The sequence below is a fragment of the Poecile atricapillus genome, chromosome 23 (genome assembly GCF_030490865.1).
Source record: "Poecile atricapillus isolate bPoeAtr1 chromosome 23, bPoeAtr1.hap1, whole genome shotgun sequence".
Classification (NCBI taxonomy): domain Eukaryota; kingdom Metazoa; phylum Chordata; class Aves; order Passeriformes; family Paridae; genus Poecile; species Poecile atricapillus.
Window position 1 is genome coordinate 7,456,147 of NC_081271.1, and position 24,944 is coordinate 7,481,090.

Genomic DNA, 24,944 nt, shown 5'->3' on the forward strand with positions numbered 1-24,944 from the left:
GCCCCCCCCCCACCCCCCCCCAGTGCACTTTGTATCCTTGCAGGGATTGGCACCTTGCAGGGGTGTAGCACAGGGTGCCCCTGTTTTCCCCCCATGATCATCCCCAGCCCCTTTGCCCAGCAGAGTGTTTTATTTTAAAAATACATGAAAATACAAAAATGGGAATTTATAACCAACTTCCCCTATTGTGCCAACCCCCCTGAAGGTGCCACCCATCCCGTGGTGTGAACTTCCCCAGGTGGGGGGCATGTGGAGGGGGCGACCAGTTGGGGGTTCAGGGATGTCTGGGGAACCCCCCTCCCCTGCCCAAGGGTGAGGCTCAGGTGGGGGAACCGAGGGATGGGTGTTGTGGGGTGAGGGACCTCTGGGTACTGGGGGATGTGGGGGGTTTCCTACTGCTGATTGGACCTTTTGTAATTAAAGCAAAACCCAGTGCATGCCTTGGCTCATCCCTGGGTAGGCCCGTGCCTCTGCCACCCCAACCTCAGCTGGTCCCTGGCGGTTCCAGCTCTGCCCTGCCTTGGCAGCCAAGGGGTGCCTTGGCTGCTCCCTGGGGGCCCCTGGCACTGCCTGCCTCCTTCCAAAACCTCATTTCATCCCTAGGGTTGCCTTGGCTCTGCCCCCCCCAGCCTAGGTACCTTGGCTGGTACCTAGGGAGGGGTCTGGGTGCCCCCAGGGTCTCTGGGCGGGTGCAGGGTGGTTTGGGGGTGTCACCTCGGCGTGCTGCTCACCGCCGTCTTGCGTGGGGGCCGCAGGCGGGCAGGGGGGGGTCCTGGTTTGCACCCCGAGGCAGCAGTTGGGGGGGTTGCCCGTGCTGCCCCCACACCTGCAAAGGGGAGAGAAGCCATAGAGAAACTGAGGCATGGAGGAGGGGGCATCCCCTGTGACCCTCTAACCCCACTACATCCTTACCTCTGGGAGTGGGGGTCCTCCCACCCACTGCTGGAGTCCGAGGGGACACCTTGGGGAGGGTAGTGGGTGCAGGGGAACAGCCAGAGGGGACAGATGTGGTGGTGGTCCTGGTGTGGGGCTGGCGGCTGGAGGGCAGGCAGGGGACTGTACCCCTCCTTGCCTTCGGCTGACCTGGGGAGAAAGGGGGGGTTAGGGTATGGCCCAGGAACCCCTATAGCCGTGGTATCCCCATCCCCTTGCCATCACTACCTGCTGTCCCCCCCCGGGGGGGCTCTGACCTGCCCCGGGCACCAGTCCACTGCCCCTGGGGAGGGCATGGCCGGGAGGGGCCCACGTGGCTGGTGGGGAGCCCCCTGGCCCCAGAGGGTCCCTTCACCGCTGCTGTGGAATTACGGCTGGGGGGTGCCTGAAAATAGAGGAGGAGACATCACTCAGTGGGTGCCTTGCACCCAGAGGGCCTGAGGAGTTCATGATGCCCCTTGGAGACAGGGGGCCACTCACTGCCCCCATCTAGGATGGGTTGGAGGGGATCTGGGCGTTCAGCCCGGGTGGGACACAGCTACACTGGGACCCTACCCCTGGGTCTCGCCTACCTCGGGAACACTGGTGGCAGCAGAGGCCCCCGGGGGCTTGGCTGGGAGGCGAGGGATGGGGGCAGGTCCCTTCGACTCCACGGTGGGCAGGAGTGCCCGCACCGGGCTGTCCTTCACCACGAAGGTCTGGCGGCGGGGGCTGCGGGGGGTGCCAGGGGGTGTGGCGGCGGGTCCCGGGGGTTCTCCAGGGGCGGGAGGGGGCAGGTGACACCCCTCCAACTGCGCTGCCAGGCGCGTGGCCTCCCGCACCATCTCTTCCAGACGGGCCCCACGCAGGGGACTCCAGCGCCCGTTGCCGCTCTTGTGCCGCCACCCGCCGCCCGGGCTATCTTCATCCTCCTCTTCCTCCTGGCTTCAGATTGGGTGGGGGTAGGGGGAAAGGTGGTGTCAGCCCCCAACACCACTGCCAAGAAGTGGCAGGAGCCCCCCATGCCATCTAGGACACCATTCAGTGAGTGACACGTCCCCCAGGATCCCCAGAATCACATCTATGAAGGAGGTATGTCCACAGGACTCCCAGGACCCTGTTCATGGGGTGACATGTCCCCTAGGGCCCCATCTTTGGGGTGTGTTGTCCCTTGTGGCCTCCAGGACCCCAACTGTGAGTTGCCACATCCCCCCTAACCCCATGCATGGGGTGACATGTCCCCTAGGAAGGACATTGACAATGAGGTGCCATCTCCCCCTGTCCTCCGTGTCCCATCCTATTCCCCATGTCCCCAGCTGTAAGGTGCCCTGTCCCCGTTTCGATCCATGGGGTGCCGTTTCCCTGCTACCCCTCTGTACCTGTCCGATGGGGACAGCACACCAAAGTCGAAGCTCTCCTCGGTGACAAATCGAACATCTGGGGGGACACTGCAGGTGAGCGCCAGCCTCCCCCACCCCAGGGGGGGAAACACGGGGGACATGCAGCGCTGGCACTGCCGTACCTCGGTCGTCGGCCATCGCCTCGGAGCACCGGGGCCACCTGCGGGAGATGGGGGGGTCACCACTGATGCAATCGGGGTCCCCCACCCGCCCTCCATGTCCCCAACCCCCGCGGGGCCCCGGTGGCACCGGCCAGCGCGCGGGTGACACGGCCGGTGCCAGGCGCCGCCGGGCTCGATGCCACCGGGATGGGGACAGGGATGGCTCCGCCGGCGCCAGTAGGCACCCCCAGCCCGGGTGTCCTCAGTGCCACAACGGGAGGTCCCTACCCTGCACCCTGACCCCTGAGAGTCCCCAGTGCCACCACGGTGGTACCCAGTCCCTACTGGGGGGACCCCAGCCCAAAATTGAGGGGCTCCAACCCCATTGGGAAGTCGCAGCCCCACATCCGGGGGAACCCCTGTCCCACACCCACACCCCGATCCCGGGAGGCCCCCAGCCCCACATTTTGATCCCCTGGGCATCCCAGCCCCACAGCCTGGGGCCCCAGCCCCACATCTTGATCCTCAGGGGATTCCAGCCCCACACTAGAGGACCCCAGCCCCATACTGAGGGGTCCCAGTCTTGAACCCCGATGACGAGCAGGTCCCATCCATTCCTAGGCCTCCCAGCTCCCACGCCGATCAGCCCAAAACCCCGATCCTGGGGGTCCAATTCCCACTCCTGGCTCCACTCCCCAGCCCCACACTGAAGGGTCTCAGCCCCATAATGGGACGATCCCTCCCCCAAACCTGAGGAATCCCCCAGCCACGCACTCCCCAGCCCCGGAGACGCCAGTCCCACATTGGGGGGTCCTAGCTCCAGTCTAAAAGGGGTCCAGCCCCGCCGACGAGTCTCAGCCCCGCATCTCAATCCGTTGATGACCCCAGCCCCACAATGAGAAGGTCCCAGCCCCCACCGGGGGTCCAGGCCTCACAGCCCTAGCCCTGGGGGTCCTCAGCCCCTCACCCCGACCCCACGTCACCCCATATCCGCATGGGGTGGTTTACCCGCGCTCCACGGCACCCCCGATCTCCCCGCAGGCTTCCCCTCTACCCGGGGGTTCCGGTCTGCCCCTTGCCCCCCTCTCCCCCCAACACCTCACCGCCCCCGGCTCCCGCTCGCCGCGCGCGCCGAGGAGGCGTGGCCTAACTGAAGGGGCGTGGTCTCGTTCGAATTCCCCTCCCCTTGCGGCTGAATCGCGGTGCGCCCGCCCCGGGTTCCGATTGGTCCGTGCCCCTTAAACCCTCACTCTGACTGGCCTATCTCCTCGCCTTTCGCCTCACGGACTGGCTCTCGTCCTCCCCCGCGCCCCGCCCACCACCGGCTGGGGGCGTGGCCCGGAAGCGCGGCGGCTGAGGGTCCTTCCGCCACCGGTCCCGCCGTAGCATGGCCGCCGTCCCGCCCGACTCCTGGCAGCCGTCCACCGTTTCCATGGAGACCACGTAAGGGGCAGGGCCTGGCCCGGTACCGGCACCGGCACGGGAGGCCCCGCCACCCCTGGTCCGCCCCCTTCCGCGGCACTGGTAAATCGGTGTCCGCTCCCTCCCCCCTCGGCTTCCGTGCAGCCCTGGTGTTCCTGACTCCCCGGTCCCTCCCGGTATGGGGCAGTTCCCGGTGTCCGTGAGCCCCCCGTACCAGGCAGACCCTGATTTCCACAGGTGCTAAGAAGCTCCCAGTGTCTCCGGAACGGGAGAGCTCCGTTATCCCCCAGTATCAACCAGTCCTGGTTCCCGCCCCGGTACTAGAGAGCCCCTGGTTCCCCCCGCGGTGTCCCCCATGGTGTTTGTAACCCCCAGGCCCCTCGGTACCAGGCAGATGCCAGTGACCCCGTTAGCCCGAGTGTCTCCCAGTACTGCACAGAACAGACAACCAGTCCTGGTTGTTTCCCCTGGTAGCAAGAGCTGTCCATGTCTTCCTGGGGTTCCATTATCCCCCAGTACCTGCAGCCCCCATTGCCCCCCATCCCTTCTCACCTCTGTGGTCCCTGTCCCTGACTGACTCTGGGTAATGGGGGGATGGGGGCGGGTCACATTGAGGTGTTTCCTGGTACCCTTCCCGATCCTGTTCCCATTCCTAGTATTCCCATTTCCCATTCCCTGGGTGTACGTGCTGGTGCTGGAGCTGTACTAACAGCACAGCCCCCTGACTTTGGTCTGAAACTGGGGTTGGAGGTCAGAGTGGGATGACCCTGCTCTCCAGCTGCAGAATTTACCATATAGGTGGAGGAATTTACAGCAAGGTGACTCCATCTCCTGTTTCCATTCCTGATGCTGTTCCCTTGTTCCCAGTGTTGTTCCTGTTCCTGATTTTACCATTCCCAGGATGGGCCCTCCGGTGCTGGAGCTGTACTGGCAGGCCAAGAGCCTAGCTTTGGTCTGAAACTGCGTGTGGGAGTCACAGTGTGATGACCCTGTCTCCAGTTCCCATTTCCAGTGCTGTTCCCCATTCCCATTCCTGCTGTTGCCATTCACAGAATGAGCCTGCTTGTGCTAGAGCTGCGCTGGTAACACAGCCCCTGGCTTTAGTCTGACGCTGGGAATGTGGGTATCACTTTGGGATGACCCCATTTCCTTCCCATTTCCATTACTGTTCCCCATTCCCGGTGCCTTTCCCGTTCACACTACCTGTGTTCCTATTCCAGGATGGGCCCACTTGTGCTGGAGCTGTACTGGCAACACGCCCCCCGCACCTGCAAGAACTTTGCTGAACTGAGCCGCCGTGGGTACTACAATGGCACCAAGTTCCACCGCATCATCAAGGACTTCATGGTGCAGGGAGGGGACCCCACAGGTACCGGTGAGTACAGGCCTCTGAAATCTCCCCTAGGACCCTCCCTGGTGCCAGGGATTCCTTCTGACCCCTGAATTCACCCGCAGGCCGTGGTGGTGCCTCTATCTATGGGAAGCAGTTTGAGGATGAGCTGCACCCTGACCTGAAGTTCACTGGTGAGTGGGGCCAGCACTGGGAGAGCACTGGAGGGGCATACCCAGGAGCCAGGGACCCCACCTATAGCAGGGCAGGATCCCTGAGAACATACCTGTGGGATGCGATATCCCCTGTGTCCTCATCCATGGGGTGACATGACTCCCAGGTCTCCAGTCATGGGTTGGTGTGTCTCAAGGTGGCTAGTCATGTGGTATGTCCTCCAGGACCCTGGCTGTGAGGTGGCATTTCTCTCCTGTCCCCGCAGATCCCGTCTATAGGGTGACAAGTCTGCTGTGTCCCCCAAAACCCCATTCATGGAGTGACATGACCCCCAGGAGCTTTGCCATGGGTTGCCCTGTCCTCTATTTCCCCATTCCTGGTGTGATGTGTCCCTGTGTCTCATAGACACCAGGATTCTGGCAATGGCTAGCATGGGGCTGGACACCAACAGGAGCCAATTCTTCCTCATGTCCCCTAAGATCTCTCTATTGGGTGACATTTTCCCCATGACACTAGAACCTCAGCCATGGGTGAGACATGACACGTCCCTGAGACCCCATCCATGGGGTGGCATGTCCTCCATAGCCCCCAGTACCCCATCCCTTGAATGGCATGCCCCCCAAGACTCTGGCCATAGCATGGCATGTCCCTCAGGGTGCCAGGACCCTTGGCCCATGTCCCACAGGCACTGGGATCCTGGTGATGGCCATTATAGGGCTGGACACCAATGGGAGTAACCCAAGACCGAGACCCTTCTGTCAGGTGACAGGTTACCCAGGAGTCTGGCCATGGAGTGACATGTCCCAAGGATCACAGCCATAAGATGACTCCCTCCAGTATCCCAGTCTTGGGGTGACATATTTCCCGTGATACTGGGATTTTGGCCATGAGACAACATCCCCCATGGGATGACATCATGCTGGAACCTTGGCTGTAGGGTGACATGTCCCCTGTATCCATGTGGTGACATGTCCCCATATCTCACAGGTGCTGGGATCCTGGCAATGGCCAATGCAGGGCCGGACACCAATGGAAGCCAATTTTTCCTGACACTGGGCCCAGCACAGTGGCTGGATGGGAAGCACAGCATTTTCGGGAGGGTGTGCCAAGGAATGGGGGTGCTGGGGCGCCTAGCCATGGTGGAGACCAACTCCCAGGACCGACCTCTTGACGATGTCAAGATCATCAAGGCGTATCCCTCGGGGTAGGGGTGTGGGGTGCCCTCCCTCCAAATTGTACTGCTTGTTTGTAATAAAAGAGGTTGGATGTAGTGGGACCCCCCCAGAGTGGTGGTTTTAGGGGGAGGTGGGGGAGGTGTCTTTGACGTGGTGGGGGTTGTAAGCCCCGCCAAAAGGGGTTTGTGGGTGCCTTTGGAGGGGCAGGTGTCTGTCCCTGGGAACATGGAGCTGCCAGTGGCCCCAGTTCCTGGGGGTGCAGAGTGGGTGCCACCAGTGGGTGCCCAAATTTACACCTATTTGTGGTGGCCAGGCTGGGTCCGTTGGTCTGACCCAAATGCCACGACTTTCCCAGAGGGAGTGGTCCCTGACCACTGGGTAACCTCAGCGAGGGGGGCAGCCTGTGACTGCAAGTGATTTCAGCTCAATGATTTCAGCTCTGTTTGCTGGGTTATCCTGGGCCAGCTCAGAGACAGAGACAGGAGCGTCATGTGGCAATTCCACAGAGAGAGCCTTTATTGTCGAGCAGCTCTGCAAAGGGTAGCCAGGGACAGTGCCTCCCTCCTGAACTGGGCAGAAGCTGGGGTTTTTATGGGGGAAAGACAGGGTGGTATCAGGGGGGAAAACCAATGGGTTACAAAAGATCAACATAGTCACCATGGCATGGTGGGATACCTCACCATCTAAGGGATATCTCTCCAGGAGAAGGTTGTGATGTGCTTATCCCAGTTCTCTCAGGGCACATTTCTCCATGGAAAACCCTTGGCAGGCTCATATGTGTCCACACCTACCGTGTGGTGTCTGCATGTCCTTAAGGTTTCCTGGAGCCTCCTGGAATGTGCCCCCATCATGGGCTTGTTGGAAGAAAGGGGGAATTGGTGCTGTCCCACCGGAGTGGGCTCCCCAGAAAGCACTGGGCACCCCTGAACTGGCATTGGGGTCTGCATACTGGGTTCACCCCTGGCACTGGGTAACCCTCCAGCAATAGGTGTCCCCCCTGACTCCCAGTGCAGGACCTGGGACAGTACTGGGAGCTGCTGGGTGTTACTGCAAAGGGTGCAGGGAGCTACTGGGGGGATAGCAGAGGACTGGGGGACTCTGCATCTGCAGTTGGTGGGGCTGTAGGGATAGTGGGAAGGTTCTGATTAAGGAGGAACTAGGGGGATTGGGGGCTCATCCTGAGGAGTGGGTGGTATGGAGAGTGTCACCATGGCACCGGGGGGTGCACCAGGAGTATTGCAGCCGTGCTGGGGCTAATGGAGAGGGAGCACCGGGGGTCCGGTCTGGGGGTGATCCCGGGGGCGGTACCAATGGTCCGTAGTGTACCGGAGGCAGCCTCGGGGGCAATCCCAGGGCAGCAGCAGTGGTCTTGGAGCGATCCCGAAGCTGATCCTTGGTACCCGCGTCCGGGGGGCACTGGGGATGGGGAGGCGGAGTGGGACACCGGGGGCGATGCGGGGGGCGGCACCGGACATCTGATGGTGATGGCGGGGATCTGGGGACTATCCCGAGGACAGTATCGGGGATCCGGTACCAGGAATGGGGAGGCGGCCCCGCGGGCGATGTGGGGGAGGTGCCGGTGGTCAGGGCCGGTACTAGGATTTGGCGTTGATCCTGGAGCGATCCCGGGAATATTGGGGGGGGGGGGGGGGGGGGGGGGGGGAATCCCGAGGACAGTAGTGAGCTTCCAGTGGGGAACTGGACTATGGAGGCAGCTCTGGGGATGATGCGGGAGGCATCCCGGAGATCTGGGGGCGATTCCGAGGCAGAACCAGAACCGTCCCATGGGCCCGGGAGGTACAGGGGATTTGGAATCAGGCCCGGAGGCGGTGCGGGGGTAGATCCCAGGAATCTGGAGGTGATCCCGAAAATTTCGGGGCGATCCCGGGGGCAGTATAGGGGGTCCATGGCGGTATCAGGAAAGGGGAGGCGGCCTCGGGGGCGACTCCGGAGGCGGTGCCGGGGATCTGAGGGCGATTCCAGGGGCGGTCCCGAGACGGTCTCGGTATCCCTGCTGGCGGTTCTGAAGAAGACTCCGGGGCAGCCCCTCGGCCGGGGCTGGTGCCAGGAGCCACAGGCGGTGCCAAGGGCAGTCCCGGGGCGGAGCTGATCGCGATCGCGGTGTTTGTGTCGGGGCAGCGACGGAGCCCGGGGCATGGCGAGCCTGAGCTCCCCGGAACCGAGCACCGGCCCCGGTCCCGTCCCGGCCACTCGCGTGGAGCTCACGGTGTCCTGCAGGTAGCGGGGCCGCGGCGGGAGCCGGCACCGAGGAGCGGGGGCGCGGGGAGGCGCTGGGAGGCACTGGGGAGCAGCGGCAGCTGGCGCGTTGAAAGGTGCTGGGTGGCGCTGGGTTGCGCTGTGGTGGAGCGGTAGCTGCCGTTGGAGGGTGCTGGGATGCACAGAGAGGCACTGGGAGGCACGGGGGAGCGGTGTTTGGAGGGTGCTGAGGTGCACTGGGAGGCACTGAGATCCCCTGGGATGTGCTGGGAAGCATTGTAGAGTTGGGAGCCGCTGGCGTTGTAGGGCACTGGGTTGCACTGGAACGCAATGAGATGCGTTGGGGGATACTGGAGTGCCGCAGCAGCTGGCGTCGAAAGGTGCTGGGGTGCACGGTGATGCACTGAGATCCCCTGGGATGCACTGGGAGGCACTGGAATGCCCCGGAGGTGGGAGCAGTTTGTGGTGTGAATTGCTGGGATGTACTGGAATGCACTGAGATGCCCTGGAAGGCACCGGCAGACACTAGGAGACGGGGAGCAGTCGGCATTGTAGAGCACTGGGAGGCACGGGGAGGCACTGGGGAGGCAGGCAGCTAGCGCTGGACGCACTGAAATGCATTAGGAGGCACTGGGATTCACTGAGAGACACTGGAATGTTCTGGGAGGCATTGGGGAGCACGGGAAGCGCAGGGAGTGTTGGGTATGGGGACTCAGGGGCACTGGGTGAGCCAAGGGTGCTGAGGGTGCAGGTGTATGGGGAACCGGGGAGGCATTTGGAGGTCTCTGGGACTGTGTGCAGGGAGGTCAGGTTTGGGGGATTCTGGGGATGCAGGGGGGTAATGTTGGGCCCTGTATCCCCTGCACCCCCTGTATCCTTTGCCCATGCTGAAACTCCCTGGGCCACACTGCATCATCTGCATCCCTTGTACCCACTGCCCATCCTGCAGCCCCTGTACCCTCCCTCTGCAATCTGAGGTCTCTCTTTGGTGTCCTGACATATAGTTGTGCCCCAACACATGGCACTCTAACATGTGTCATGCTGTGCACCCTGTGCAGATGTGCACCCCAATGTGTTTTGTGGGGCACATCTGCAAGTGCACCATAACACCCAAGCATGCCCCCCAACACCTGGCCATGCTCACCAACACCCTGCTGTGTGCCCTGACACATGGTTGAGCCCCCCAGCACATGGCCCCCCAACATGTGGCAGACATGCTTTGAACCCCAATCCATGTCCTGGGGCACACCCTGCCACGCACCGTGTCACACAACTAGGCACGACCCGACATGTGGCTCTACACCTCAGCATGTGTTCTGAACATCTGAACACATAAAGGATACACAGTCACAGGCACAGCCAGATGCTCACACTCACATTCACTCACACACATGCACACACATTCACACTCACACTCACTCCCCCTTGCCCCCCAGGCAGCTTCTGGACAGGGACACCTTCTCCAAATCGGACCCACGTGAGTGGGGCAGGGGGGGTGGGGGTGTGTTTTAGGGTCTCTGGGGATGTTTTAGCTCTTGGGTGTTTTGGAGAGTCTCTAGGGGGCTTGGGGTTTCTGGGGGTTTTGGGGTCTCTGGAAAGTGTTGTGGGCTCAGGGGATGTTTAAATCTCTGGGGCGATTGGGGGTCTCTGGGGGGCTGGGGCAGGGTCTCTGAAGTATTTTGGAGGAAACTGGGGGTTTTGGGGGCTCTGGGACTATCAGTGCCTCTGAGGAGTGTTATGGCCTCTGGGGGTTTTTGGGGTCTCTGAGGTGTTTTGGGAGATCTCTGGGATTGTTGTGATTCTATAAGGCTTTGGGGGTCTCAAGGATATTTTGGAGGGTTCTGGGAGTGTTGGGAACTCTGGGGAGTGTTGGGATCTCTGGGGGTTTTGGGTGTTCTTTGGGGATTTTAGAGGTCTCTGGGGGATTTGGGGAGCCTCTGAGGTGTTTTGGGGGCTCTCTGGGGGAGTTTTGGGAGTCTCTGGGAATGTTGTCATCTCTAAGAATTTTGGGGTCTCTGGGGTGTTTTGGTGGGTCTCTGTGGGTGCCCGCCCCCTCTCCCCCTTCCCCTGCAGTCTGTGTGCTGTACACGCAGCGTCCTGGCAGCCAGCAATGGCGAGAGGTGAGTGACCCAAATGGTGGGGGCAGCTAATCAGCATGTTATGCTGTGCTCAGCTGGCCAATTGGCATGTTAGGTTGCACTCAACCAGCTAATGAGGATATTGGGGTGCTAGCTGGCCAACCAATCATCAGCATGTTGGGGCAATGACCAGTCAGCATGCGTGTGTGCCAACCAGATGGCCAGCCATCATGTCAAGGGTAATGGCAGGCAGCCAGCCAAGCAGCATGTAAGATTCTGGCTTATCAGCATGTTGGGGTGTTGGGCAACTGGCCAAGCAGGGTGTTGGGGTGCTGGGCAGGTGACCAATGTGCTGGCCAACTGGCCAACCAGCATGTTGGGGTTCCAATCAGTTGGCCAGTCACCAGTGAGCAATCAGCATCTTCAGCTGCAGCACCTGGAAAATGAGCAGCTACCCAATCAATGCCAGGGGGCAGAGTGATCAGCCAACCAGCATCCTGGGGATCTGGGGAGCATGTTGAGGTGCTGGGCAGCCAGCCAATCAGATGTCGGCATGCAGCCAGGTCCTGGTCCCTGTAATTAACAGGGTGCTAATTGCGGGCTAGTGAGCAAGGGGTGGAGTAGGGGGTGGGGGCAGCCCCACTGGCACAAAGCAGCACAAAGCAGCACCTGGGCCCGCCCCTTTCCCACGCATGTCCCCACATGTGCCCCGGCCCGGGCTCACTTCCCACCCTTGCCACGCCTCCTCCGCCCACATGTGTCCTTATGTCCCCAATCTCATGTCCCTGTGTCTTCATATTGCTGTGTCCCCGTATCCTCATGTTCCCACATCCCTAACCCCATGTCCACATGTTCTCACTGTGTCTCCATGTCACTGTGTCCCCATATCTGTGTGTTCCCATGTCCACATTCTCATCTTCCACTGTCCCCCATCCCCACGCCTCCACCCTCACTCCCATGCCCCCATTTTCCTGTCCTGTGTTCACACATCCCTGTGTTCCCATGTCCTCATTTCCCCATGTCTCCATCCCTATGCCCCCATGTCTCTGCATCTCCATGTCCCCATACCACTGTGCCCACATCACCACATTCCTATGTCCCCATGTGCTTGTATCCCTATCTCCCATGCCCATGCTCTTGTGCTCCCATGCCCTGTGTTTCCATGTTCCCATCCTTATGCCCCCATGTCTCAGCATCTCTATGTCCCCATCTCCGTGTCCACATCACCTCATCCCCATGTCCCCATGTCCGTGTGTCTCCATGTCCCTGTCTACACCCCATGTTTTCCTGTCAACCCATTACCTCCACTGTCCCCACATCCCCCAGTTTGGCCGGACTGAGGTCATCGACAATTCCCTGAATCCTGATTTCCTGCACAAGTTTGTCCTCGATTATTGCTTTGAGGAGCGGCAGAACCTGCGCTTTGACTTGTGAGTGGCCCCTGTGGCCTCGGTATCACCCCCAGTGTCACCCCCCTGTCCCCCAGGATCACCCCCTGGCTACCCTGGCACAGCCCCCTAGAGTGTCCTTTTCCCCATCCTTGTTCTGTCCCCATTCCTGGACCATCACCACCCTCGTCCCATCCCATTGTCATCCCTATCCTATCCAGTCCTCACTCTGTCCCTTTCCCATCCTGTCCCTATCCACATTCCATCTCTGTCCATTCCATTGTGTCCCTATCCCATCCTGTCCCTGTACCATCCTTGTCCCATCCTATCCCTATTCTTTTTTCCATCCCATCCCTGTCTCCATCCCTGTCCCGTCCAAGGCCACCTGTTCCTGTTCCATGCCCACATGTCCCCTCTGCCCCCAGGTATGATGTGGACTCCAAGAGCCCTGACCTCTCCAAGCATGTAAGTGCAGGATCAGTCCTGCTCTTCTGGCCTTCCTGGGATGGGCATCCCCATGGTGACACCCAATGTTCCTGATCCTGCAGGATTTCTTGGGCCAGGCATTCTGCACCCTGGGGGAGATTGTGGGTTCAGCTGGCAGCCGCCTGGAGAAACCCCTGACGTGAGCCCTCCTCTTTGCCCCAGTGTCCCTATGTCCCCAGTGTCCCCAGGTCCCACCCCAGTGAATGTGAGCCTCTCTTGTGCGCCCATGTTCCTCCTAGAGAAGCCCCTGACATTAACCACCTCAGGCCCAGTGTCCCCATGTAATTCCCACCCCCCCACCCCCGAGAAACCCTTTGTGTGAGCCTCCACTGTGGTCCAGTGTTCCCAAAGTCCCCAGGATCCCCATGCCCCCCACTGGAGAAACCCCTGATGGTAGCCCCCCTTGGCCCCAGTGTGGGGTCCCTATGTCTCTGACCCAGGGAAGCCCCCAACTTGAGCCACCTTCCCCACAGATCCCAATGTCACCTTGTCCTCTCCCATGGAGAAGCCCCTGACATGAGTCCTGCCTGTGCCCCAGTGTCCCTGAGGTGACCATGTCCCCTTTGGAGAAAACCCTGTGTTTCTCCAAAACCAAGAGAAAAGGAAACTGGGAAACCCAGTGTGCCAAACCCAGTGTGCCCAGTGTGCCCATGTCTCCCCCTGGAGAAGCCCCTGACATGAACCACCCTGGCCTCAGTGTCCCCAGTTGTCCCAGAGTTCCCTCCCCAGACAAGTCCCTGTGACATGAGCCCCCACCCCGGTCCCCATGTCCCCATGTGTCTCTGGGTCCCTTTTGGTATGCCAACAGTGGAACTTTGGCGGACTAGTTGTTTTTTTTTTTTGGTTTTTTTTTCAGTGGGGCATTTGGCTTTTGGCAGGAAAGGGGTCTGGCTTTTTGGTGGGGTTTAATGGGTCTGGCTTTTTCTTGGGGTGGTGGCTTTTGGAGGCAATGTGGGTTTGGGGTATCTGGATTTTGAGTGATCTAGCTTTTGGAGGAGTCTGCATTTGGAGGGATCTGACAATTTTGCAGTTGGGTTTTTGGGGGCAGTTTGTTTTGTGGGAATTTTTGGGGGGGGCTGAATGTCTTTCGGGGACTGGCCTTTTTGAGGGTGGAAACAGCTTCTTTTTAGGGTGCTGAAATGGGGGGGGGGGGCTGGGGTTTCTTTTGTAGACTTCCTTTTACTGGGGGGGGGGGGGGGCTTTTTTGTTGGGGGGGGATCCCCTCCATCATCCTTCAGCATGTGTCCCTGCAGGATGGGTACAGCCACCATGCACCCCCGGGGCAGGAGACCCACCCCAGCCACCTCCAACGGGTAAGTTTTGGGGTGCCCAGTGTGTGGGGAACACCCCCAGAACACCATGTGTGCCCCTGCCATGCTCACATCCCATCCCGGCAGTGGCGTTCTGGGGAAGAAGTGCGGCACCATCATACTCCTCGCTGAAGAGTTGGGAAACTGCCGGGTGAGCTGCAGCGGGGCAGGGGAGGGGTTGTATCTTGGGGACCCTGCAATATCGGGGGTGGCTGAGACACCCTAGCCTGCACCCCAAAGAAGAGGGCTGTCTATCCCCACACTTTATTCTGCCTGTCCTGGATCCCTCCTTCCCTCATGGAGCAGCCACCCCGCAGGATACCACCTCTGAGGGGGGTGCAGGGTGGATGACCACCCTCCGATTCCACCCCCCAGGACGTGGCCACACTCCAGTTCTGCGCCAACAAGCTGGATAAGAAGGATTTCTTTGGAAAATCTGACCCCTTCATGGTCTTCTACCGCAGCAACGAAGACGGGACGTGAGCGACCTCCCCCTCAAAACCGCAGTGACCATCTCACACCTCATGGGAGGGCTCAGCCCCAGAACAGAACCTCTATGTCCCCATGGGCTGGCATTGGCGAGGGGTGACAAAAAAAAAAATCCTCACTGCACTGTAGGGGTGACAGACTGGGGGAGTGTTGGGATGGGGGAGTGACCCCCCTTGTGCTCCTCTTGTCCTCCCGCCAGTTTTACCATCTGCCACAAGACAGAAGTGGTGCGGAATACACTGAACCCTGTCTGGGCAGCCTTTGCCATTCCTGTGCGTGCCCTCTGCAACGGGGACCATGACCGGTGAGTGCCAGGGGACTGGGACACCCTGCACCCCCTCTTTGTCCCCAGAGATCTCCTTCCCCCTTTTCTTCCCATCTCTAGGGTCCACTAGGGCATCCCCTTCCCCCATCTCTGTCATACCCAGGGATATCGGGATACCAGGATACGAGGGTCATACCCTGCACTTCCATCTCTGTGGTCCTCTGAACCCCCTTCCCCCCCCCCCCCATGGTGCCCCAGGATGCCGTGCAGCCCCATTCCCTGTCTCTGTGGTCCTCTAGGACCCCCTTCCCCCTGTCCCCTCATCTCTATGGGCCCCTAGGAACCCCTTTTCCTTCTTTCCCCCATCTCCCAGGTCCTCCAGGAACTCCTGCACCCCATGCCCCCATCTCTATGGTACCTCTGGACTTCCAGACCCCCCATCACTCTATGCCCATAGTACCCTAGGACCACCTTTCTCTCTCACTGTGGTCCCCCAGAATCCCTTCCCCTGTGTCTGTGGTACCCCAGGACCCTCTTTACACCCTTCCCCCCATCTCTGTTGTCCCAAAGACCCCTGCATCTCCTTCCCCATCTCTGTGGTACCTCCGGAACCCCTGCAGTCCTTCCACCCTCTCTGTGGCCCCTTGAGAACCCCTTCTCCCACCTCTGTGGCCATCTGAGACCCTCAGAACCCCTTTCCCCATCTCAGTAGCACCCACCCCCCTTCCCCAGTGTTATCTGCTTTTGCCTCAGTTTACCCATCTGGGCAATGGGCATCACAGCTGTCGCCGAGCCATCCCCCCCGTCCCAATCCCAAAACAGTGTCACAAGCTGCTGCCCTGGCAAGCAGCTCCTCACGCAGCTTTGGCCCTGTGTTGGACGTTGCTGTGGCAACAATGGATAAAAATATCCAAACGAGGAGGAGAAGGAAGCAGGAAAAAGCCCACAGAGGCATCAAAACAAATCCCACAGGGAGTGGGGGGGTTGTGTGTGATGGGCCCCTGGGGAAGGGGGAGGATGGGATTTGGGGGTGTTGGGGGCTGTTGGTGACCCCCCCTCCCCCCACGCTTTGCAGAGCCATCAAGGTGGAGGTATATGACTGGGACCGTGATGGCAGGTGAGCTGTTTGTGGTCCTGGGGACCCCCTGGGGACCCCCTGGACCTGCACCTCCCGGTGACAGGGACTCCCTGAGTGATGGGGACCTCCTCACCCCTGTGTCCACGGAGAGATGGAAATCCTCCCCCTAGGTGATGGGAATCCCCCCTGACTATTTGGGTTGATGGGAAACTTCCCGGGCAATGGGAAACCCCCCATCCCCACACCCCTGAGTTATGGGGATCCCCCTGGGTAATGGGAACCTCCCTAACCCCACTGATGAAGAACCACCTGCCTTGCAGCCACGACTTCATTGGGGAGTTCACCACCAGCTACCGGGAGTTGGCGCGAGGCCAGAGCCACTTCAATGTGTATGAGGTATGGGGGAATGGGTACGTGGGTGGTGGGGAGCGCGGTCCTGCACCCCTCTGTGGGGGTCACAGTCCCACTGCAGCACCTCCTTGGGTATTATGATCCTCTCTGCTACACCTCTGGGTGCCAGGAGTCCCTGTGTGTGTGCTACATACCCCAGGGTCCCCATGATGCAGTCCTGGGGTGTTACGGTCCCCAGAGCCCTACCCAATGTTGCACCCTGGTGTGTTGTGTGCCAAGGATCCCTCTTCTGCACTCTGAGGTGTTACGGTGCCCAGGGTACTCATGCTGCAGACAACAGAGGTTTACAATCTCTAGGATTCCCTGTACTAAAGCCCCACACTTCACCCCTGGGGTGTTATGGTTCCCATGCTGCACCCTGGGGTGTATCACCCACAGCTGCTCCCTTGAGGGTCCCCAGCCCCTGCCATGGATCTTCAGCTGCACTACAATCCCCAGGGTCCCCACATGCACCCCTGGGTGTCACAGCCCACCATGTGCTCTTCAAGGTCCCTCTCTGCACCTCAGCATAGTGCTCCCACTGCTGCTCCCCAGTATATTCTGTGCCCCCCTGTGCTCTGGGATGTGACAGTCCCTTACACTGCTCTCTGGGGCCTCCTGTCCCTGTGGGAAGCAGCCCCCTTTCCTCCCCTCCCACCCTGCAGGTGGTGAACCCCCGGAAGAAGATGAAGAAGAAGAAGTACCTGAACTCGGGGACAGTGAGGATGGGGATGTGCAGAGGTGGGGGACACAGAGGGTGTGGGCACTTCCTCCCCTGAGACCCATGTCCCCACAGGTAACACTGCTTTCCTTCACTGTGGAGGCTGAGCACACCTTCCTGGACTACATCAGGGGCGGGTGAGCAGGGGGTCCCCAGCACCTCAAGCTGCACTTTTGAGGGTCCTGAACACCCCCAGCTCCTTCCTTGGGGGTACCCAGCACCCTAAGCTGCTCCCTCAAGGGCAGGGAATCCCCAACACTCCCAGCCTCTACTTCACTGGCAGGGGTGTCCCCTGGACCCTTATCTCCTCCCTTGGAGGTCTCCAGTACCACTGTTGCTCCCTTGGAGATGTGGGGTGGGGTGTTCCTGCTAACTAAGTTGTTCCTCAACTCCTTCTTTTGGGATCCCCAATACCCTGAGTTTCTCCACTGGGGGTCGTCAGCACACCTAGCTCCTCCATTGGGGGTCTCAGCAACTGCACCCAGATGCTTCCTTGGGGGCAGGCCATCCCTATCACCCACAACCACTTCATTGGTCATCTCCAGAACCCAGAATTGCTCCCTTTGGAAGTCTCCAGCACTTCTAACAGCTCCCTTTGGGGTCCCCAGCACCCCCATCTTCTCCACTGGGGGTCATCAGCACCCCCACACAGATGCTTCCCCATTGTCAGGGGCACCCCAGTACCCCAAATTGGTCATTTGGGGGTCCCCAGTGGCCCCAGCCCCTCCCTTAGGTGAAGCATGGTGACACAGTGCAGGGACACTTGAGGATCCTCTGAATTGGGGGATGGGTGTACCCAGTCCAACCTGTGGCCCCACGGGTGTCCCTGAACACCCCCTGTGCCACCCCAATGCCACTTTACCCCCCAGGACCCAACTCAACTTCACAGTGGCCATCGATTTCACGGCATCCAATGGTGAGTAGGGGGTTTGTCCCCCCAAGGGGGGATTTATTTGAGATGGCTTGAGACAGTTGTAACCAGTTTAGTGTCATGGTGGTGTCATCCTTGTCACTGATTTGGGGACATGGTGTTGTCCTTGTAGTTGTGCTGGGGACATGGTCATGTCTCCCTTGTCACTGGGTTGGGGTCATGATGGCATTGTCCTTGTTGTGGGTTTGGGGTCATGGCAGTGTTATTTTTGTCATTGTGTTGGTACAGGGGTGTTGTATTTGTCACCAGCTGTCACTGGGTTGGGGATTTGGTGCCATCATCATTGTCATTGAATTTGGGACAGAGTGGTGCCATTCTTGTCTCTGTGTTGGGGTCATGGCAGTGTCATCCTTGTTACTGTGTTGGTTCCATGGTGGTGTCATCCTTGTCACCAGCTGTCACCAGGCTGAGAATGTGGTGGCATCACCCTTGTCAACAAATTTGGAATATGGCGGTGTCACCCTTGTCACTGGTTTGGGGACATGGTGGCATTTGGAGACATGGTGGGATCATCCTTGTCTTTGTCACCATGTTGGGGATGACATCATCCTTGCCACTGGGCTGGGGCCATAGTGGTGCCATGGTTGTGGGAATGTTGGGGGTGTTCTGGGGTGCTTGGCAGATTATGACAGTGCTGGGGAGGCTGTGGAGGTGCTGAGCCCCATGCCTGTGCAGGGAACCCCTCGCAGCCCACGTCCCTGCACTACCTGAGCCCCTTCCAGCTGAATGCCTACAGCCTGGCACTGCGGGCTGTGGGGGACATCATCCAGGACTACGACAGTGACAAGATGTTCCCAGCCCTTGGCTTTGGCGCCAAGGTCCCCCCGGATGGGCACGTGTCCCATGAGTTCCCACTGGTGAGGGGCCAAGGCGGGATAGGACTGTGGATGAAGGGTGGTGTCCTTGTCAGCCAGTTGGGGACATGATGGGATCATCTTGTCACATTGTTTGTGACACAGTGGTATCATCCTTGTCCTTGGGTTGTGGCTGTGGTGGTGTCATCCTTGTCACTGATCTGGGGCCATGGCGGTGTCATCCTTGTCACCAGATTAGGAATGGGCTTGATGTTCTCCTTGTCACCAGTTTGGGTACATAGTGTGTTTGGGTTGGATCTGGACTGGGGATGTGTTAGTGTCATCCTTGTTTTGGGTTGGGAACATAGTGGCATCATCATTTTGTCACTGGGTTGGGGCCATGGCAGTGTCATCCTTTAGAGTGAGTTGGGAATATGTTGGTGTCTCCCTTGTCACTACATTGTGGGCATAGTGGGATTATCCTTGTTAGCATTTGGGGGCCATGGTACTACCATCCTTGTCTGTGGGTGGGGTCTGTGGTGTCACCCTGTCCATGGGTTGAGGCCTTGGTGCCACCGTGGTCCTGGTGACCCCATCACTAGGGTGTCAGAGGGTCTGTCTGACACTAGGGTCTGTCACACTGTCAGAATGGGGATGCATCAAACCCAGCGTGCTGTGGCATTGCGGGGGTGCTGGAGGCTTATCAGCGCAGCCTGCGCCGTGTCCAGCTCTATGGCCCCACCAACTTTGCCCCTGTTGTCAACCATGTTGCCCGGTAAGAGGGGCCCGATGCCCTGGGGTGGGGTCCCTGAACCCCCCAGCGTCATACAGGGTTCCCCCAGCTCGGCGGCCATGGTGCTGGATGGGTCCCAGTACTTCGTCCTCCTCATCATCACCGATGGTGTCATCTCTGATATGGCCCAAACCAAGGAGGCCATTGTCAATGTGAGACCCTCATGGTGGCACTGGGGCAGGTGGTGGCAACCCTGGGTGCTGGGGGTGGGGAACCTGGGACCCTTGGGTGATGGGGGCAGTGGGGAGGGATTGAGACCCTTGAGGGGGTAGGAAAGGTTGGGGGCCTGATTCTGAGGGATGGGGAGTGTCTGGGACCCTTGGGTGATGGGGTGGGTGAGGAGGAGCTGGGATGCTGAAGCTGAGAAGGGAGGGGCTGGGTTGGGACCCATGCATGCTGGAGGGGTGGGGAAGGGGCTGGCAGCCCTGGGTGCTGGGAGGGTGTATGGATGCCTGGGTGCTGGAGGTAGTGAGGAGGGACTGGGACCATTGAGAGGTGGGAAAGGGCTTGGTCCAGGTACTGACCTCACCAATGAGGGATTTGGGGGACCCCTTCCCAGCCCACCCAGCAGAGGACTTCAGCCCCATTACTCCTGGGATGCCGTGGGTGGGACTGGTGTGTAGGGATGATAAGGTGGACTGGGACATTGGGCAGCACTGGTATTTGTGGGGGGCCCTGGGACATGAGCAGGATGCACTGGGACAAGGGGATGCAATGGGTTTGGGATGCAACTGGATGGGGGGATGCACTGGGATTTGGAGGTGCACTGGGACATCGGGGGGTAGTCACTAGGAAAAGAGGGTGCCCTGGGGCTTGGGATGTATCTTGGAATGAGGGTGCAAGCCCTGGCATTGAGAAGGGGCTGGGACCCCCAGGGTTTGGGGAGTAGGGGTGTCTGGAACCACTGGGTGCTGCAAGGGGTTTGGAAAGTTCCTGGAACCCCCCGGTGCCAGTGGGGACGTCTGAGACCCTTGGGTGATGGGGGGTAGTGAGGGACTGTAATCCTAAGGGGAGGGGCTGTTGGCAGTCCTGGGTTCTGTGGGCAGGGGGGAGCAGCTCATTTGGTAACAACATCATTACATTTCATGGGACTCCCTTCACCCCCCGGCTCCCTCAGGCTGCAAAATTGCCCATGTCCATCATCATCGTGGGAGTCGGCCAGGCCGAGTTCGATGGTAAGATATGGAGGCTGCGGGGAACTAGGGGAAGGCTGAGGGATCGGGGGGGAGGGGGGTCCCTTGGCCACTGGAACTGTGTATGAGTTGAATGTGTCAGTATATGAATGGGCTCAGCATACTCCAGCGAGGGGGCTTGGGGGTTCTGGGTGTTGGGTTGAAAGGGACATATTGAGATCCCACCCTGGGGTGGGGGACACTGAGGTGCTGCTGACTTCCCCCCTGCATCACCCCCAGCCATGGTGGAGCTGGATGGGGATGACATCCGCATCTCTTCCCGTGGGAAAGTGGCTGAGCGTGATATTGTCCAGGTACTGACCTCACCAATGAGGGATTTGGGGGACCCCTTCCCAGCCCACCCAGCAGAGGACTTCAGCCCCATTACTCCTGGGATGCCGTGGGTGGGACTGGTGTGTAGGGATGATAAGGTGGACTGGGACATTGGGCAGCACTGGTATTTGTGGGGGGCCCTGGGACATGAGCAGGATGCACTGGGACAAGGGGATGCAATGGGTTTGGGATGCAACTGGATGGGGGGATGCACTGGGATTTGGAGGTGCACTGGGACATGGGGGGGTGGTCACTAGGAAAAGAGGGTGCCCTGGGGCTTGGGTTGAACTTTGGAATGAGGGTGCAGTGGGACATGGGAGCAAGCATATTAGGATATGGGGGGCACTGAGATATGAAGGAGACAATAGGATGTGAAAAGAGGTTTACTGGGAAATGGGGAGGGGATTGGGTTGTTGGGGGTGTGCCGGGATAGAGAGGCAGTGTGCTGTGACATGGGAGAGATGCACTGGGAAAAATGAGTGCACTGGGGTTTGGAATGTACCTCAGTGGGGGGAGGCACTGGGACATTGGGTGCACTGGTACATGGTGGGGGCCTCCACTGGGAAAAGTGGGTGCGCTGACATTTGGAACATACCTTGGAGTGGGAGTGCAGTGGGACATGGGAGTTTATTAGGTTATGAGGGGCACTTTGGCATGAAAGGGGTTGGTACTGGAAAAAGGAGGGGCGCTGGGACATGGAGGGGCATGTATGGGATATAGAGTTGCACTGGGACATGAAGGGGGGTGTACTAAGACATTTTGGGCGGGGGGGTGGATGTGGTGGAGAGCCTGGGATGTTAGGAGGCAATGGGACATGGGGGAACGCTGGGACGTTGGAGGGGGACACTGGGATATGGGATGTACCTGAATGTGGGGTGCACTGAGACATGAAGGAGGAAGGTATTGGGGAAGGGGGGTGCACTGAGGAATGAGGGGAATACTCAGATGTGGGAGGCACTGGGACATAAGGAGGGTGTGCTGACAAATGAAGGGGGCACTGGGGCACGAGGATTGACCTGGATGTGGGGAGCAGTGGGACATGGGGGGGTACTGGGAAATAGGAGGGGGCACTGGGATCTGGGGGCTGTGGGAAATGGGAGTCACTGGGATATGGAGAGGCACTGGGGCTTGTGATGCACGTGGATGTGGGGGTGCCCTGAGACATGAAGAGGGATATACTGGGAAACAGGGAACACTGGGATGTGGGAGTACATTAGGGCATGGGGGGGCACTGGGTCTTAGTATATACCTGGATGTGAGGGACACTGGGACATCAGGAATGGGGAGGGGACACCGGAGCTGCTGTGTGTGAGGCACACAGTTCCGGGGGCTTCCCTGTCCTGGACTCCCTCAACTGCTCTGCCCCCCTGTGCCTCCCCAGTTTGTTCCATTTCGTGACTACATGTCGGGGGGTCCCGGTGCGGGGCTGAGCATGGCAGGGCTGGCACGGGAAGTCCTAGCTGAGATTCCTGACCAGCTCCTCTCTTACATGAAGGCACGGGGCATAAAACCCACCCCCATCCCTCCCATGTCCCCTGAAACCCCACCACCCTGACTGCCCACCAACATACCACGTCCCCTCATCCTACCCCAGGACCCTCTCTCCAGGGACCAAAGGTGGCCATACTCTGCCAAGAATCTGGGACTAGGGGTCCCTCTCCTCCCTTCCACAACCTTGGGGTCCCCCCCTGATCTGGGGTCCCTTCCCCAATCCGGGTTCCCACCACCACACCCACAAACCAACTTTTGGGTTTCCCAGGGGGATTGGGATGGTGTTGCCTGAGTATTCTTGGCCATGGGACTCCCCACTATGCCCATCCAGGACTGTCCTGCCCCCACAGAAAAGGGGCAGGGGGTCTTCGCCATCCTGACCAGAAAGCTAGGGTATGCAGGAACCTCCACAAAATGTGGAGTGCCCCCCTAGGGTGATGCATGAACCCTTCTAAGACACCCGCCTCCCCAAATCCATGGTCCCCCCCCATTTCCTGGGCTGATCCCAGTGGGGTCCCCAGTGTTTTGTGTTCCCCCTTGCCATATTGCATGTGTCTATGTGGGTTTGTACTGAGTTGCCTTAAATTGCAATAAATTATTGTGGCTTTAATTACAGTCCCCTCCTCTGGGATGCCCCAGCATCTCCTTTAAAAGGGGCCCTGCCCTGGCTGTATGTGTAACCTCCCCTTGTGTGATCCTCCCCAGCTGTGTGACACCTCCCAGGACTGTGACAACTCCCCTGCTCAGCTGTGTGACTCCCTGCCTCCAACTCTGCCCCCTCCCCCCCAGCTCTGCCCCCTCCTGATCTGTGATCCCCTCCAAGCTGTGACCCCCTGTCCACTGTGTCACCTGCTCAACCTGTACTCTCCCCACCAAGCTCTGACCCCTCCCCAGCTGTGTGACCCTCCACATACTGTGTGAACCCCCTCAAATGTATGACCTCACTGGGTGTGTGTGACCCTCCCCCAGCTCTGACACTCCCCAGCTGTGTGACGGCCCCCATATCTAATATTCCCCTGGCTCTGATACCCCTACACGGTGTAACCCCCTCCCAGGCTTTGGCATCCCCCTCAGCTCTGAACCTCCACCCGCTGTGTGACAGCCACCCACTGTGTGACACCTTCTGACTGTGTGCCACCCCTCCAACTGTATGACCCTGCCCCCAATGTGTGACCCCCAAAACTGCAAATACACAGAAACCACCGGGGCGGGGGACAGTTGGGTTATTTACAGGACTCTGCCCCCTCCCATACCCCAAAATTGCTTGAAGAGGACTCTGGGAAGTTGCGGGGACTCACAGAGACTTCACACCCAACTGAGGGGGTCATAAAACCCCTGAAGCCCAGCTGTGGGGGTCACAGAGTCCCCACATGCCACTGGAGGATTAGGGGGGTCACAAAGCCCTCACACTCCACTTTTCACGGGGTAACAAAGGACACCCCAACTGTGTCTGTGGGGTCTCATAAGGCCCCCCACCCCACCTGGGGGGGGGGAGGGGGTGTCACAAAATGCCTACACTCCAACCTGGGGGGGATTATAAAACCCCTGCACTCAAATTGAGGAGGTCATAGACACCCTACAACCCAGCTGGGTGAGGTCACAAAATGCCCATTGCCCAGTCTGAGGTCACGAATCCCCTGCACTCCAGTGGGGGGGGGCGGGGGGGGGAGGTGAAAAAGCTTCTTTGTCTCTGGCTGGGAGGTGCAGGTTCTTTTAGGCCCGTCTCCCCCTAAAAAAAAGCGGCTTTCCAATGTAAAGGGGCTGTACCAGTGCTGAAACCAAAACTTGTCAGCAGGTATTGGGGGGGAAATGCCATGTTAGGGTGGCTGCTCTCACCCCCCTTCCTGCACCCCTTCAGGCTGCGGGGGTCCTCCAGATCCCCAATTGCTTCAAGATTCTATTTACTGCTGTATTTCCCTCAGCCAAGGTCAGCCCTGGGGGAAAGTAGCACTGACCCCAGGGGTCACAGGCCTGAACTGGCACACCAAAATACAGGGAGCCCCCCTCAGATCAGGCAGTGTGAGGGGGCCTCGCGTTGTTGCGGAGAGGAAGAGGTGGGGAAAAAGCGCCTGAGACCTCCCATAGCAGGGTTAACACCAGGGGTGTCATCTTTTGCTGGGGGGGGTGTTAGGGTTTGCTCCTGGAAATAACACACTCCAAATAAAGGGGGAGGAAGGACAGATGAAACCCTGCATGTATGTACCCCTGCAGAAGAGTAGGAAGAGGGTCCTTGACTATTGGGGGGGGTAGGGGGGTGGGTGTCACGATCCGCTAACACAAGCGGAGTCATGAGAGGTTCATTTGATCTCAGAGTGCAAAAAGAAAAGAATCTAATATGCAGGGAGTACAGGTATACTACAAGTGAATAAATAAATGAGCTTTTCCAATTTTCAGATTTCTTGCCTAATGTTCAACAGTCAGTTTTACCTAGTTAAAATAGTACTTTTTTGTAAAGAGAGAACTAGCATCAGTATCTCTAAGGCCTCTTCTTTGA

General features: G+C 59.2%; 5 protein-coding genes across 18 annotated transcripts; 4 read left to right on the forward strand and 1 right to left on the reverse strand.

The window, feature by feature from the left end:
- Positions 1-689: 689 nt before the first annotated feature.
- Positions 690-3,759, reverse strand: PSRC1 (proline and serine rich coiled-coil 1). Of its 8 annotated transcripts, none has more exons than XM_058855917.1 (7): positions 3,664-3,759; positions 2,435-2,472; positions 2,292-2,349; positions 1,506-1,857; positions 1,162-1,318; positions 913-1,083; positions 690-826 (listed from the first exon to the last, which is right to left on the reverse strand). In XM_058855917.1, the coding sequence occupies exons 2-7, from the start codon at positions 2,448-2,450 to the stop codon at positions 711-713; spliced, it is 870 nt and encodes a 289-aa protein (XP_058711900.1). In that variant the 5' UTR covers positions 2,451-2,472; positions 3,664-3,759; the 3' UTR covers positions 690-710. The 8 variants fall into 8 exon arrangements, with proteins under 8 accessions (XP_058711900.1, XP_058711897.1, XP_058711899.1 ...); XM_058855914.1 differs by lacking the exon at positions 3,664-3,759 and adding an exon at positions 3,517-3,632; XM_058855916.1 differs by lacking the exon at positions 3,664-3,759 and adding an exon at positions 3,565-3,582.
- On the forward strand, positions 3,703-6,610 carry PPIL1 (peptidylprolyl isomerase like 1). 5 transcript variants are annotated; one of them, XM_058855921.1, is made up of 5 exons: positions 3,751-3,856; positions 4,073-4,152; positions 5,056-5,210; positions 5,291-5,359; positions 6,327-6,610. In XM_058855921.1, the coding sequence occupies exons 3-5, from the start codon at positions 5,057-5,059 to the stop codon at positions 6,545-6,547; spliced, it is 444 nt and encodes a 147-aa protein (XP_058711904.1). In that variant the 5' UTR covers positions 3,751-3,856; positions 4,073-4,152; position 5,056; the 3' UTR covers positions 6,548-6,610. The 5 variants fall into 5 exon arrangements, with proteins under 5 accessions (XP_058711902.1, XP_058711904.1, XP_058711901.1 ...); XM_058855918.1 differs by lacking the exon at positions 4,073-4,152 and adding an exon at positions 4,888-4,917 and having other exon boundaries at positions 3,760-3,856; XM_058855919.1 differs by lacking the exon at positions 4,073-4,152 and having other exon boundaries at positions 3,703-3,856.
- A 2,043-nt stretch (positions 6,611-8,653) lies between these two features.
- On the forward strand, positions 8,654-19,407 carry LOC131587727 (copine-5-like). Of its 3 annotated transcripts, XM_058855925.1 has the most exons (12): positions 11,888-12,239; positions 12,623-12,662; positions 12,746-12,822; positions 13,937-13,996; positions 14,081-14,144; positions 14,369-14,472; positions 14,682-14,786; positions 15,823-15,864; positions 16,146-16,221; positions 16,881-17,073; positions 17,806-17,852; positions 19,309-19,407. In XM_058855925.1, the coding sequence occupies exons 1-10, from the start codon at positions 11,935-11,937 to the stop codon at positions 16,992-16,994; spliced, it is 987 nt and encodes a 328-aa protein (XP_058711908.1). In that variant the 5' UTR covers positions 11,888-11,934; the 3' UTR covers positions 16,995-17,073; positions 17,806-17,852; positions 19,309-19,407. The 3 variants fall into 3 exon arrangements, with proteins under 3 accessions (XP_058711909.1, XP_058711908.1, XP_058711907.1); XM_058855924.1 differs by lacking the exon at positions 19,309-19,407 and having other exon boundaries at positions 17,806-18,051; XM_058855926.1 differs by lacking the exons at positions 13,937-13,996; positions 14,081-14,144; positions 14,369-14,472; ... (4 more) ...; positions 17,806-17,852; positions 19,309-19,407 and adding exons at positions 8,654-8,752; positions 10,168-10,208; positions 10,805-10,851 and having other exon boundaries at positions 12,136-12,239; positions 12,746-12,909.
- On the forward strand, positions 16,950-19,528 carry LOC131587862 (copine-5-like). The gene is made up of 4 exons (XM_058856148.1): positions 16,950-17,073; positions 17,806-17,852; positions 18,543-18,724; positions 19,309-19,528. Exons 1-4 carry the CDS (start codon positions 17,000-17,002, stop codon positions 19,438-19,440), a joined length of 435 nt encoding a protein of 144 aa, XP_058712131.1. The 5' UTR covers positions 16,950-16,999; the 3' UTR covers positions 19,441-19,528.
- LOC131587587 (copine-5-like) lies at positions 19,451-22,980 on the forward strand. Its single transcript, XM_058855590.1, has 4 exons — positions 19,451-19,606; positions 20,572-20,629; positions 20,867-20,940; positions 22,719-22,980. Exons 1-4 carry the CDS (start codon positions 19,451-19,453, stop codon positions 22,740-22,742), a joined length of 312 nt encoding a protein of 103 aa, XP_058711573.1. The 3' UTR covers positions 22,743-22,980.
- The last annotated feature ends 1,964 nt before the right edge of the window (positions 22,981-24,944 follow it).

What these genes read in the sequence shown, in the direction of transcription:
- PSRC1 (XM_058855910.1), bottom strand. Translation starts at nt 2,896, where the DNA reads ATGCCCAGGGGATCAAAATGTGGGGCTGGGGGCCTCCCGGGATCGGGG. An exon ending in GTGCTGTCCCCATCGGACAG is followed by an intron (nt 1,858 to 2,291) that starts GTACAGAGGGGT and finishes CCCAATCTGAAG; the next exon opens with CCAGGAGGAAGAGGAGGATG. An exon ending in CCCCCGGGGGGGGACAGCAG is followed by an intron (nt 1,084 to 1,161) that starts GTAGTGATGGCA and finishes CTTTCTCCCCAG; the next exon opens with GTCAGCCGAAGGCAAGGAGG.
- PPIL1 (XM_058855918.1), top strand. Translation starts at nt 3,801, where the DNA reads ATGGCCGCCGTCCCGCCCGACTCCTGGCAGCCGTCCACCGTTTCCATG. An exon ending in ACCGTTTCCATGGAGACCAC is followed by an intron (nt 3,857 to 4,887) that starts GTAAGGGGCAGG and finishes TGCCATTCACAG; the next exon opens with AATGAGCCTGCTTGTGCTAG. An exon ending in CTTGTGCTAGAGCTGCGCTG is followed by an intron (nt 4,918 to 5,055) that starts GTAACACAGCCC and finishes TTCCTATTCCAG; the next exon opens with GATGGGCCCACTTGTGCTGG.
- LOC131587727 (XM_058855925.1), top strand. Translation starts at nt 11,935, where the DNA reads ATGCCCATGCTCTTGTGCTCCCATGCCCTGTGTTTCCATGTTCCCATC. An exon ending in GCCCTGACCTCTCCAAGCAT is followed by an intron (nt 12,663 to 12,745) that starts GTAAGTGCAGGA and finishes CTGATCCTGCAG; the next exon opens with GATTTCTTGGGCCAGGCATT. An exon ending in TGCAACGGGGACCATGACCG is followed by an intron (nt 14,787 to 15,822) that starts GTGAGTGCCAGG and finishes CACGCTTTGCAG; the next exon opens with AGCCATCAAGGTGGAGGTAT.
- LOC131587862 (XM_058856148.1), top strand. Translation starts at nt 17,000, where the DNA reads ATGTCCCCACAGGTAACACTGCTTTCCTTCACTGTGGAGGCTGAGCAC. An exon ending in CTGGACTACATCAGGGGCGG is followed by an intron (nt 17,074 to 17,805) that starts GTGAGCAGGGGG and finishes TTTACCCCCCAG; the next exon opens with GACCCAACTCAACTTCACAG. An exon ending in CGATTTCACGGCATCCAATG is followed by an intron (nt 17,853 to 18,542) that starts GTGAGTAGGGGG and finishes ATGCCTGTGCAG; the next exon opens with GGAACCCCTCGCAGCCCACG.
- LOC131587587 (XM_058855590.1), top strand. Translation starts at nt 19,451, where the DNA reads ATGCCCTGGGGTGGGGTCCCTGAACCCCCCAGCGTCATACAGGGTTCC. An exon ending in CCAAGGAGGCCATTGTCAAT is followed by an intron (nt 19,607 to 20,571) that starts GTGAGACCCTCA and finishes CGGCTCCCTCAG; the next exon opens with GCTGCAAAATTGCCCATGTC. An exon ending in CGGCCAGGCCGAGTTCGATG is followed by an intron (nt 20,630 to 20,866) that starts GTAAGATATGGA and finishes CATCACCCCCAG; the next exon opens with CCATGGTGGAGCTGGATGGG.